Source organism: Emys orbicularis, chromosome 2 (assembly GCF_028017835.1).
Source record: "Emys orbicularis isolate rEmyOrb1 chromosome 2, rEmyOrb1.hap1, whole genome shotgun sequence".
Classification (NCBI taxonomy): Eukaryota; Metazoa; Chordata; order Testudines; family Emydidae; genus Emys; species Emys orbicularis.
In genome coordinates, this window is record NC_088684.1 from 250,087,041 (window position 1) to 250,100,944 (window position 13,904).

The 13,904-nt window shown below is 46.4% G+C and overlaps 1 protein-coding gene across 4 annotated transcripts in view; it reads right to left on the reverse strand.

The window, feature by feature from the left end:
- Nucleotides 1–13,904, reverse strand: part of DYNC1I1 (dynein cytoplasmic 1 intermediate chain 1) — a 244,612-nt gene that overhangs the window by 53,489 nt on the left and 177,219 nt on the right. For all 4 annotated transcript variants that reach the window (XM_065397879.1, XM_065397881.1, XM_065397880.1 and 1 more), the window contains one exon: nucleotides 3,810–3,956. In XM_065397879.1, the coding sequence (XP_065253951.1) occupies nucleotides 3,810–3,956 (147 nt within the window). The remainder of the gene's footprint in view (nucleotides 1–3,809; nucleotides 3,957–13,904) is intronic.

Consider the following 13,904-nt stretch of genomic DNA (forward strand, 5'->3'; position numbering starts at 1 on the left):
GAATCAGAGAGTGCATTCTCACTTTTCAAAACCAAATTTCAATTTCAAATGTCAGAAATGTTGATTTAAGAAAGGATTAAACAGTCACATACTGCCAGCATAATACAGCGCTCATCTACTTGCCAGATAGGAATTTAATTTGCTTTTGGTTGGAACTTTAAAGGCACATTATGGTGGTGGAAGTTCAAAGTTTCATTTTACTCCATCGTAAAACAACCTGAGTAATGCTGTGAAAATGCTGAATTCTGTGGATGAGATTTCACCCACAGGGACACGTCTGATTCTGCTGATAGCTTTTGATGCTGAAAATGACTGGCAGAGAGAAGCAAACCTTCCAAATGGAATGAAAATGTAGATTTTATTGGAGAAAACAGCTGCACAAGACTTGGACTTTGCCACAGTTTGGCTGCTATGCCAAATATTTTCAAATGTACTTCAATGGAAAAAATATGAACAAATCCACCAGCCTTCTTAATCATGAGCCAATTAATGTACTCCGATATATCAAAGGAAATTGGGAGTGACTCCACTAACTTATGGAGTTAGTCAAGATTTACACCAGCGAAACTGAGAGCAAAATTTGGTCCACAGGCATTAAATGTGTCCATTTAACATGTTAGGGTGTACACGGTACTTTTATTCTCAGGCATCAATACTTTGGGCTCCAAGTTATCATCTGACATCTGTTTGATGGCCCATGGGAAACGAGGTGCTGCTCCAAGCTCAGTTTCTAGTGGCCAAGTGTTCTCATCACCAAACCACTGTCACAACCGAGCACCCTTAGCAGCACTCTTCAAAGAATGGCCAGTGAGAATGAACTACCCTTTAGCCAGTACAGGTGGTCTGTCCAGATCAAGGATAACATGCATAGCTGTAGGGCAGTGTTGGGAAACTTGCACTGCTACTGTCTATTCAGTGCTTTTTTTGTGGATAAAGAGAAGACTTTGGTCTCTAGAAATGGAAACTTTTCACTTTTCACTAGCACTACATTTAATTAAAGAAAATTAATTAAGGGCCAAATTTACTAGTGGCCTCAACTCAGCTCCCATCTATATTCATCCAAGTGAAGACAATCACTTGTGCACACAATCATTTGTGCATAGAAATGATGGAACTTACATAAGCAATCCCCAATTAAGGTGTACAGCTCCAATTCCGCTCCCTTTGAAGTGAATGGCAAAACTTCCATTGACTTCAGTGGCGCAGGATCACACCCTATGTGTACAAATTCCATCATTTGTGTGAACAGGTGATAGGATGCTGAAGGCCCGTATGCACAAGTGATTGCCCTTGTGAATTAGCGCTAGTCACAAACAGGCCAGATTTGGAAAATCTGCCCCTAAAGCTACATTTAAAAAAAAAAAACCTTAGGAAGCGCCCTTCACGTAACCCTTCCTTGTGTACCAATTAACATGGGAATAAAAACTGATGAGCACATATTATTACATGGTAAATTTAGTCTGCTCAGCCTAAGCTGTAATGGGCATTTGTCCTCGTCACAAAACAACCTACAAATTGATAAAGCAGCCCTAAGGCTGGAATTGCAAGGGTGGGAGGAGGATATAGGTCAAATAGGCAGGGAGTGGCCAGACTCATCAGGGGACATATTGCCAGACCAGTGGTACCTTCCTATAGAATGCCTGGCTATAGACAGTGCTGCCAGCTGTCTGTTTCATGAGTAATGAAATTCAAAAGATGTAAACAAAACGAGCAAAAAGGACGACCAACTGTACTTAGCAAAAAGTGTATATTGGCTCCTTCCTTTCACAGGGGAGATGCCAGCTTGTTTTTATTTATTTTGGAAATGAAATCATCATGCAGGAGTTTTTTGTCTTAATTAAAATTTCCTGTTCTTCCAAATACAGCTGTGTGGTGGGTGTGAAAGGAAATTAGTGAGTAAGCTGTGGTGGGACTCTCTTTCCTGGGCACCAATCAGCGGGAATAAACTCATGGGAATTTTTTAACAATGTTGACAGCATGAGCCATATTTATTCAGCTAACTGAAGAGAGCAGCAATAACTAAACACTTGTTTTCATGGGGGATATTTGTTAAATTAAAAATAAATATTCAAACCAGCACCTAGCTGCCTACTATACAAAAGAATCATTTTCTTGATTCAATATACTCCTTTGCGTTTAACAGCTTAGGCCATGAGCCTGCATTTTGCAAACCAGGACTTAATTTAAATTAGACAAGAATTTTGCTTGTCAGGATTGTAGGAATAGCACTTAATTTATGTTTATTCTGAAGCATGATCAAACTCCTTAAAAACATGATTCCATGTTAGCTAGGGGTTTAAAAATGGTTATTTATACTTGTACACGTAGTCACACAATTCACACTTATGAATAAATCCACGTAATCTATTTCTAGTTGTCATAGTCATAATATTATATATTGACCTCTGCTACTGGGAAAACGATCCAAGTTTTAGAATATCATTCCCAGGTGGTATAATTTTGTCTAAAAAATTTATTGAGCACAAGGGAAGAACAAACCTTCCCAGTAATTTTTTCCTCTTCACTAGGTTTTGGACCCCAGTCACTCCATTTTCAATTATATTTACAGTTTCCAGCCTCTAGTTTTCTGGTCTCCCATGTTACTAAATCACCACTTCAAGGCACAGTGTTTTCTTCCATGCAGTTTGAGCAATGTTAGCCCCCACCCCCCACCCCCGCTTACTATTGACAAAAAGGACACAAACATTAGGGAAATTCAAAGTAATGGTGCAGCTGTGATCCATAGCATAACTGGGGCATTAGAGTCAGACAAAACTGCTGATGGCAGAAATTTGGAGAACTATATTCCTTTCCCTCTTCCAACCCCCAATAATTTCATACCTGCCATTTTCTAACATAAATGGCAAGGCAGTCATCGTATTTGTGCCAGAGTGAATTTTTGGCACTAAATTATGTTTAACAATTTTTAGATGTTGACTTTTAACCCCAGGGATTACATTGTCACAACAAACTAAAGACTGAAACTTGAACAGCAAATTACAAAGGTATAATCAGAGAATCACAGAAGTGAGAGGTGGAAAAGATCTACTAGGTCGTCTGATCTATCCCCCTGCCAGCACAGGATCATTTTCTTCCTTTGTCCAGTTCAGTTTCTTTATATTTCAGGTAATCGCCTATTGGAAGTTTATTCCGCAGCCTAAAAGATCTCATCATTAAGAAATTTTCCTGATGTTCAGCCTACATACCCTTTGCTAAAATTCATACCATTATTCCTGGTTGTTCTCCCTTATGTCCCCAGAACAATCCCAACTTAGTTGGGGCTAAATCAGGCATTTAAGCTACTGCCCTGCCCTGCACCACCCCACAATGACTGTGCACAGCTGCTTGGGGTTTCTGTGTGCATGCAATTAACTTCATCCTCATTACGAGAACAGATTGCTCCCACAGTGAGCTGGCTCCAATCCATGGACCAGTACTGAGGGGGCGTGGGGAGGAATCATGAACTCTGCCTTATCCGTATCCCTTTCTGGAGACTTATTCCCCTGGTGGGCATCAGGAGCAAGTTGTCCCTGCACTCCTCACAGCACTGGACCATTATTGTGAGATGCCCTTGTTTGGTTATGCACTGTGGGGAGACTTCCTAAACACCCAACCGCGGGCCAGCCATCACCCTTTGAGCATGTGCAGGAAGCTGTCACCTAGTCTGTTTCCCATCCATTTCCCCCCCTTAAAAATCCATTCTCTTATTTTCTTGCATGTAACAAAAAATACAACATTGTAGAGGTAGCTCAGGCTAAGAGATCTGCACTTCGTGTTGAATGTTTCTTCGCAATGACATTGAGCCTTACCGTGTGAGCAGCAGCCGAAAGGGGTGTACGCTGAACTGGAGTCCTCCTGTGACTGCGATTATCCCACAGGACAATTTGGCCAGAGTATGTTCCACCAACAACCAGGTTGGGGTGAAAACGTGCAAAGCAGACAGACATCACAGAGGACTAGAGCAAAAACAGGGTAGAGAATGAAGGAGAGGGGTCAGTTCAATTGTCAGTCATCTGCCTTTCTGTTCCTTAAGAAGCATGTTATAATCAATACTCTCAGGAGTGCAGTCCTGACCCTGTATTCCCTGCGCACCCAGGTCTTTCAGTGAAGACAAAGGGACCCTTGCAAAGAATTCAAGAATGGCCCCAATATTTGTAGTCCCATGGGTCCTGGAGAAAAAGTGAACAGGGCAGGCTTTAGGCACTGGTGATGAGAAACCACCACCTAAGATACCATATGTGAGACGATGATGGGAAAGTGCCTCCCTGGGCTTCTTTAAAAAAAACAAAAAACCAAAAAAACCCAATATTTTCATTTGCTTTGATCCCAGCAGGGAGATCCTTGTCCCCCTTGCAACCCTACAGGGAGATCCTGGATCCCTCCTGCACCACCCCCCTCCAGGAGACTCCTGCCTCCCCTCACTCCCCCACAGGAAGAACCAGGCCCCCACTTGCTTGCCCCTCAATATGTTTACCCTTGCCACTGGCTCCTGTGGCACTCTCCTCACTGGATCACTTTAAAGCAAGGCAAAAGATTCTGGGGTACGTTTGTGAGAGAGTGGATAGCCCCAATCCTTTCCTCATCTGGGGGGACATCTAGCTATAGCCCTGGGGAATACAGTAAGTCAGACAATACCTCTTTATTGGATCAACAAATACATTATACAATACACAGGCTTTGGGGCCAAGAAGGTCCCTTCTGAGTTGCAAAAGGGCTCACTTTCCCTACCACTGTCACTTGGTCTTGCAGGAGCAATATTCCTTAATTTACTGAGGGCTGGATTTACTATTGGGCTGTAGCTGAGGGGGTGTGGAACCAAGACGTGGTACCTCCCAAGCTCCCGATAAGCTGCTCTGCAAGGCACTGTGAAGTTGGGGACATGACTATGGCGTTACTTCCTCTCTGTCCTCTCCAGAATAATGTGCAGCCTCAAGTCTACCAGGGAGCAGTCCCTGCACTCCTCATTTGTGTAAAACAAAGCATCAAGCAAGTTGGACTCTTTTATGGTTCCATTATTCTCTCCTTAAGGAACTATGTTCCATTTCTGATGTCTCTGATTCTGGGTACATAGCCTCCATTTTATGGAAATTGGAAAACAAAAGAATGTTCTGAGATTTCCTATACAATAAAGACTTGGCTTGCAAAAAAAGATGCAAATGTCACTTTCCTCAGACGACCCATGGGGACAAGTTAGTCTAACTGATCGGTTGGTTATCGTTAGAGTGTCAATATGACAGTTAATGGTCACAATTATTTTCTTTTACTTTCAGACTGTTTCATGCTAATGGCAACTGGGAAATTACCAGTAACACACTTATCTGTTATATTTTAATGGTTAGATATTTTAAATTGGTGAGAAATGATAAATTCATCCATTGTATTCAGTAATTAAATGTACATAAATTATCATGCTTCAGTTGCATGAACCGAGCTGCCAACATTAAGGTAAACTTCGTTTAAAGAAGTTGGTTGCATAATTAGAGACATAGGAATTGCCATACTGGGTCAGACCCATGGTCCCACCAGTCCAGTGTCCTGTCTTTGACAGTGGCCAGCACCAGATGCTTCAGAGGAAGGTGTCAGAACTTTGCTGTAGGCAAATGTGGCATAACTTGTCTTTCAAATTAGGTCTCATCCTGGTCTCTAATAGTAAGAGATTGGCTTAAAACCTGAAGCGTGAGGTGTAATAAACCTTCCAAAATGTTTATCATTAACTATAACAACTCTGGATAGCCATAATTGGGATGAAATAGAATAAACTGAGCTGTCCCAATTAAACAGTTTCTACTGAACTAACACTGATATATCCAATTTATATTCTATAAAGCTATATAACGTGGCTCTAAAATAATTCAGTAGAAACAGTCGCAATGAATGATAATATATTCTAGGGATGGCCAATCCTATACATTTGACCTAGCTGTCTCCAACACAGTGAAACAGTCTAACACTATCTCCTTCTCCCTAGTTCTCATGGGTGTTCTCCCTGACCTCTTTGACCTCCTTCCTTCTCCACTAAAGCTTTCATGTGGTTCTACGCTGTTATGCTTGCCTGTTTTAAGCTCACTTCCAGCTGTGCAGGGAGCATAATTATTTTATGGTCAGTTACAGCATCAAGAATGAAGATTTCATCAATTTCAAAAAGGACTCTTAGGCATATAACTTTATATAAAAATATTCGTGGTACTACAGCATCATGATGCACTTAAAAATCAAGTATGATTCAGCTGCCATGCAACTTTCACAGATCCCCCAGACGTTATAATTAACAGAACCCTACACCACACATTCTACATTTTATCTATTCATTTAATGGCTTTGTGAGTTGTTTTAATCAACCCATCACATACTTTATAACTAAGAAGACAGATCTTCTGACATGCAGTGAAATAGCCAGATGATTTTAAAATAATCTGGTTGAACCGCTGGATGTACACCCACAATGGGTGTAAGGCTACACTTATATTTTAAGAAACCTAAATTCAAACAGTCATTCCACAACAAAGTTCTTAGTTTGTCTGAAACAAACTTGGAGATGCTGAAGCGAGGCAGAGAAACCATGCAGACGGTGTATTTTTAAATGTTGTGTTTTCATGGTTAGAATGTTTTTGAATCCAGAATCCCAGAATACACTTGGATGGTGGAGATATAAACTGCCAAAGTGTGTTTTTCATAAAGTTTGAAAATAACCCTTTGCTATGATTCGGACTTAGAAAAAAAAACATTGCTTCTAGTTTTACACATCCTTCCAAAGTAACTCACATTTTTCAGCTGATGAAATGTTCATGTCCTTTTAATTATGTCAGTAACATTTTTCCATTGAAGGGAAAATCCTTTCAAATATTAGAATTTACCAATTTAAGGACCCCATTCTACTGTACTTAATCAGATGATTGTTTCACTGAAGTCAGTGGGAGTACCCACATGAGTAAGGGCTGCCTTCATTTAGCTATTTTAAAAACAAAGGGTTCACGTCTTAGCCTTAATAGGAGAGAGCTGCAAGCAGGTCCCCTGACAATTTGAGCAACCCTGTGCTTGAGCAGAGCAGCAGAAATCATTCCCAGTGATCCTCCTCTGCCTCCAGAGTGTATCTTGCTTCCAGACTCAAATACTTGGGGCCTGATCTTGCGCCCACTGAAGTCAGTTTTGCCATTGACTTCAAAGGAGCAGGAACCATCTCATGGTCAGTATTAAAATAATAAATAATAATAATTAACAATTTGTTGTGCTTCTGCAATATCTTTCAACAGAGAATCTCTAAGCACCTTCTCAACATTAACCAATGGAGCATCCCAACATTTCAATGAAGTAAGTTTCAGCAACCATTGAGCCACCTCTTGTAGATGAATACAGCAGCTAGTTTAATGGCACACCACATCACCACACAAAATTTTAGGGCAGGAAGGCAAGGAGAATACCATACTGAGCTCCCACTGATGGAAGAATTTAGGCTCCCAGAATTACACAAATTAGGTTATTGGGGTTAACAACTCTACACTCACTCAAAGTGCAGTGGAACATTTTGTGACCACAAGTGGTCAGGGTCTCTAGCAACCCAATGAATGCTTTCACTAGGGTGGGACATTGTTGCTATAACAGCAAATGCAGTTGATTCAGTGTCATGAATTGAATCATCACCCAGTCCTGACCCAGTGCAAGCCAGAAGATCTGATAGCGTAGGGATATTAAAGAAGGTACTAACAGTGATTCCCCCAAGTGACAGTGACCCCCCAATAATTTGTCCCCCACACTTTAAAATCCAACAGTTTCACCAAGTACAAAAATCTCTTGGGTCTTCTGTTAAAACTTGTAAGCTACTGTCTGTAGAAACCATTGATTGTATCTATCCTGTGAAAGATACTTTATTACTATGTAAAACTTACAAACAAGTTAATTGACGTTGTTCTTGAAGTAATTGATACAATGTAAACAAACACTATAAGCCGTTAAGTGACTTTCACTTAATTGTAACAGCAACGGCTCCTAGACCCCCACCCTCTGTGATTAAAGGGCCGGGAGTCTCAAATGAATTAGCACACACCCTGAAAGTGGTGGAGACAGTAAATTAAAATATGGTTAAGATATGGAATGTATGCTGATGAATGCTTGATGTACATGAATGGTTAGGGAGGTGCCAGCCTAGAAAGGGAGTATCCATCGGCCGAAGAATGTGTAAAGTGGACCACCAGAACCCCCGGACGGTAAACTGGGATCCACCCCATCACCTGGAAGGATGAGAAACACAAACTTTGGACAGTTTGGAGCCACCAGGAATGTGCCCAGGAATGTGCCATCTGCTGATCAAGTCAGCAACAGCAGAATGAAACAGCTCCCATAGACTAAGATAGGAATTAATTCCTATAAGAATGGACTCTCAAGACTGAGGATTTTGAGTCTCTGGTTCTGCTGCCAACCTCCAGGAGCATCAGGTGCACCTGACACAGACTCGGCTCCATCCTCATGACCAAGATACCTGGCCAGTAACTTGGCATGAGCAACTTCTAGGCTGGTAACTATAACACCTATACAGAACTTGAATGAATGATTGTGTGAATGAATATGTGTGTGTATAAGGAATAAGTAGTGATAGGAATAAGTAGTCAAACAACGTTGTTTACTTTTATCTTTTGCTTTATCATTATATTTACAATAAATGTGGCATCTTTGCCTTATCCCTCTTAATAAGATCCTGCTGGTTTTTATTCTATTGGTATAACAATAGGACTGCCACAAAACCTACCGAAACTAAAGGTAATACCTTCACAACTACCTTCATGTCTGAGACTAAATGTAAATATAGAGCATGATGTTCAAGGTGCCTTATTCTGATTGCCAAACCCAGAATGGCCAACTGAGTTATTGTCTTATTTGAATGAACATAGAACATTGTTCCAAGTAGGGCTAATATTATTGGAACAACTGGAAGACCAAAGACACAACAGATTACAAAAGACTACAAAAGATTGTTCCACATTGGACTATTCCAGACAATGTTTTCTAAAAACTACTTTGTAACAATAATATAAAGGCTAAACATTGTGTAAATCCTGTGCTGGAACCTGTGCCATCAATAGATTATTACCCACATAGAGCACTACAGACTGCAGAATATTGTGGCATGAATGTCAATGAACTGAAGGGCAAGTCATGTGTACACACTCATACACACTTTATGGCTATGGCATGTGCTCTAGATTGTGCCTGATCTTATATGGCACTTGACAACACAATTTAGTTGATGTTTAGTGACCAAGAAAGGGGCATATTACATAGAAATGTTTGCTGGGTCTATTATTTTTCTTACATTTTCAATAGATTATTTAATGTCTTAGGCAGCCATTTATGGGCTAAAATAATGCAGGATTCATTATTTTTCAATTCCTGGGTGCTGGAAATAAAGTAGAACAGATTTCACATTATTTCCCCCCCATAAATAGATGTGTGAGGCTTTATTTAAACTTTTTTGGGGTCTATGCAAATACCCCTATTTTCTGATTTACTTGGTTCCCAAGGATGCATGGCCATACTATGCATACCTATCATTTTACATATATTCATTCCTCTCACAAGCATGAGAGAAAGACAATTTAATTGGTGTCTGAAAACAGTTACAGACAGGAAAACGGAACCCATTTTGCTCAACCCAGAAGTCTGCCATTTAAAAGGCTGGAAGTTGAATTGTCGTAGACTGTCTATTTCTGATTTTATTTATGCAGAGTAGTTTTTCTTATTTTTTTCATACCCAATTCTAGAGAGTAGATAATAGGAGGGAAGGATGGAGAGTTTTGCAGAGAATGTAATGTGGACAATTTACCGTATGCATATAGTACCTACTGTGACAGACCCAGACCAGTGGGGTACAGGAGTCTGGTAGAGGGCAAATATACTGGTCACTGGATGAGTAGTTTTCTGTTCCCTGAGTGACCAGACCTATTGGGATCCAGGAAGTGGGCGGGCGAAGGGGCCTCAGCAGGGTCTTCCATAGGAAGGGACTCCGGAGGAGGGGCGATATTACCTTCCAGTGCTGCCACGGCATCCCCAGCCGGCACCATTGAATTGGAATCGGCAGGGGGCAAAGCGAAAGACTCGGCATCGGTGCCCCCCTTCCTGGTCTTCCGGGGGGCTACCGCATCAGGTGGGAGGAGCGGAGCTCGAGCCTTCCGCTTGCCCCGCTTCCCCTGTACTAAGGACCAGCCCTCCATGGCATCATCCGGGGGTTGGCTAACAGGGGTCGGGTCAGGGAGCAAGGACGAAGGCTCAGGGACTCGGGAAGGCAATGGTGGGGCAGCATGTAGGAGGAAGGAGCCACTCTGGGGCATGCCCTTTTCTATGCCCGGCGGTATCCCTACCTCACCCTCCTCCACAGGCCCCGCCAGATCGCAGGCGGCAGAGGCGGGGCCCTCCCGCTTGTCTGGGCACACTAGGGGAGATACCCCTTGGGCCCGAGCGGGAGCGTTGTTGGGCCGGAAAGGAGGAGGGGCGGCTTCGGGCGCTGGGCAGCCAGGGGCGCCGGCCCCGTCATCGCCGGCGCCCCTGGCTCGGGGGTCCCGGATGCCCCTCCGTGCCGGGCCAAGGGGCAGTCCCTCCGGACGTGCCCCATCGCCCGGCAGAGGTAGCACCGGGCCTCCCCCGTTGAATAATGCACCCGGTAGCGGGCCCCCTGGTAGGGGACCAAGAAGGACCCCTCAAGCGCCTCACCGTCATGTGCCGCCGGCAGCAGTTGTAACTGTACCTGCCGGCGGAACGAGAGGACATGACGGAGGGCGGGGTCTTTGCAGCCCAACGGGAGAGGGCTGACCACGGAGATCGGCCTCCCCAGGGTAGAGAGGGCAGGTAACAGGGCGGCATTAGGAAGGAAGGGAGGGAGGGACAGAAGTCAGGACCAGTCGGGCACCCAGGTCTTCTAGCGGCTCCAGGGGGACGAACACGCCCCCCACCGCCAGGCCCTTCTCCACCGCCTCCTGGGCGGCGGCCTCCGATGCTAGGAAGAAGACGACCTTTCCGTACATCTTGGAGGCCGCCACAATGGCCGTGGGCCCCACCACCCTCGCCAACGCCCGCACGTAGGTTTCCACGTGGGGCGAGGCGGGTACCAGGAGGCAACGGACGCCGTGCTTCCTAGTCAAGGTGGGGAAGGGGCCCCGGCCACTATAGATGGTAGCAGAGGCGGTGGTTGATTGAGATGATGATGCAGCAGCAGGCGGGGGGGCCACCGCTACCTGGGCATATGCCCTGGGGGCCGGTGGAGGGACACCTACAGAGCTGGTGGAGGGAACAGCGGGGAGGGATGCCGCGGCCGATGGCAGGATGCAGCTGGTCCTGACTTCTGTCCCTCCCTTCCTTCCTAATGCCGCCCCGTGGTAGTGGGGGCAGCCCCCGCTATGGAGGGCCTGGCCTTCTTGGCGGGGCCTTTACCTTTCTTTGTGCCCTGGCCCTTCCTGCCGGCTGGGGGGGCTCCCCCAGAGTCGGAGGGAGCGAGGGACGTGGCAGCAGTGGAGGTCAGCTCAGTATCTGCCGCTGCCGGCGCTCCAGCAGGGGCGTTAGCAGGTGGCACGGCAGCGGTGGTTGAGGTAGAGGCTTGGTGGGGCGGGTGGAGGAGGGGCAGCAGGGTCTGCCCGAGAGGTCCCACTCGCCTCGTCCCCTGCAATAATGAGGACGGGGGAGAACAAACACTGGAGGGGGGGTAGGGAAGGGGGAAGCAGGTCAACCACTCCTCCCCGCTAGGCTGCAGGCAGGGGAGGAGGGCGCCAAAAAAGGGGGTGGGCTGGATGGGGGGGGCTATCAAGGGCTAGGGGTCAGTCACTGATTCGGAGAGGGTTTCCGGCTCCTCTAGTCGCACCAAGGAAGGGGGGATATAACAGCATAGGGGGATGCAGTGAAACAGGGTCAAACTAAAATGGGGAGGGGCACAAGCGCATGGGAGGGGACATGGGCACACGAGGGGACATGGGCACACGAGGGGAGGGGCTAATCAGGGCAAGGGGACGCAGGGAGAAGGGAACAACCAGGCTGGGAATGGGGCAGAGGAACCACGGGGCTAGCTTCAGAGGCTGGGGCGGGTCAAACAAAGAAAGGCTGCAGAGGGAAAGGGCGGGGCAGGCAAACAAACTGGAGCTAGCGAGGGGCTGGGGCAAGGGAGAGGGGCAAAAGGCTTCAAGGGGCAAATGGGTAGGTAGCAGGGGTAAAGCTGGGGGCTTGCTACAGGGGGGAGAGGGCAGTCCAAAGGAGGGGGGGCACGTGCACCCACGTGCGCTTGTAACAAAAAGGAAAGGCAGTTTAGGCTGGCTGCTGTATCAGGCCCAATGGTGGCAACAGGGCGTAGCAAGCCTAGGTGAGCAGCTGAAATCCCAGAGGCAGGAGCTCAAGGTAGATGGTAAGTAGCCAGTGGGGGTGGTGGAGGGGGCAACGATGATGGTGGTGGTGGGGATCGGGGGGGGGACACAGATGGACCAGGGGGCAGGCTCCACTCCACACCCCCTGTGTCCCCACAAACACAGTCTAGATCCCCACCACAAGAGCACAGTTCAAAAGTTACTCAGTCTGGGAGGGCCCCTCCACGGTGGTCTGTAGAATTCCTACGCGCTCCCCCACTGGCAGATGGTCCTCTTCTTCTCCTCAGGGCTCCAGCAGCTCCCCAGCAGCAAACGCAGCAGCTCCAGGCAGCAGTCTGGTGGCCAGCAGGAAGGACCCTTCTCAGGTGGAGGTGGTGGCGGCATCCCCAGCAGCAGGAGCAATGGCTGGGGTCTCTCCCTCCCCTCCTCTGGGGAGTGGGCCAGCAGCCCCCCCCCCCCAAGGGACTGTAGCTGGAGCAGCAGCAACCAAGGGTATGGGTGGGTCTAGCAGCCAGCCAGCAAGCAGGTAGCAGAGAAAGAGGAGGAGCAGCCCCCTCCCTCCCTCCAGGCCAGAGGACTACAGGAGAGTGATCTATTAGTCCCAGGTCAGACAGGGTTTCTGTTCCCTGAGTGACCAGAGCAGGGGCTCCACTAGAGTAATCAGGAACCTGCTAGAACCAGTTAAGGCAGGCAGGCTAATTAGGACACCTGGAGCCAATTAAGAAGAAGCTGCTAGAATCAATTAAGGCAGGCTAATCAGGGCACCTGGGTTTTAAAAGGAGCTCACTTCAGTTTGTGGGGCGAGTGTGAGGAGCTGGGAGCAAGAGGCGCAAGGAGCTGAGAGTGAGAGGGTGTGCTGCTGGAGGACTGAGGAGCACAAGTGTTATCAGACACCAGGAGGAAGGTCCTGTGGTGAGAATAAGGAAGGTGTTTGGAGGAGGCTGTGGGGAAGTAGCCCAGGGAGTTGTAGCTGTCATGCAGCAGTTACAGGAGGCACTATAGACAGCTGCAGTCCACAGGGCCCTGGGCTGGAACCCGGAGTAGAGGGTGGGCCCGGGTTCCCCCCAAACCTCCCAATTGATCTGGACTGTGGGTTCTTCCAGAGGGGAAGGTCTCTGGGCTGTTCCCCAACCCACATGGTGCAACTCTGAGGCAGGAAAATCCGCCAATAAGCGCAGGACCCACCAAGATAGAGGAGGAACTTTGTCACACTACATAATATGGTGAAGGGTCAGAGAGAGAGAGAGAGATCACTTACAAACTACAACCATGTTTTCTTGACCAATACCTTCAGTCCCCATAGCCCAAGATTTGAGCCAAAACATTCAGATCTGAACTTAGATCTGACTGAGGGCAAGTGGGTGTTGAATAATGGAGTGCCCAGTATGAAATCTGTTGGAGAGAGGGTTACTTTTTTAAAATAAGGAAATGCTATGGTGAGGTGAGGGTTATTTTTTCAAAACCATTCTGGAGTTCCTCTTCCCCTTCACTCCATCCTCTATCCTGCGCTCTCAAATTTTCATGTGCAAATTTTAAAAAACGTATGCAAATATGCAATCTACTGGTTTTTGC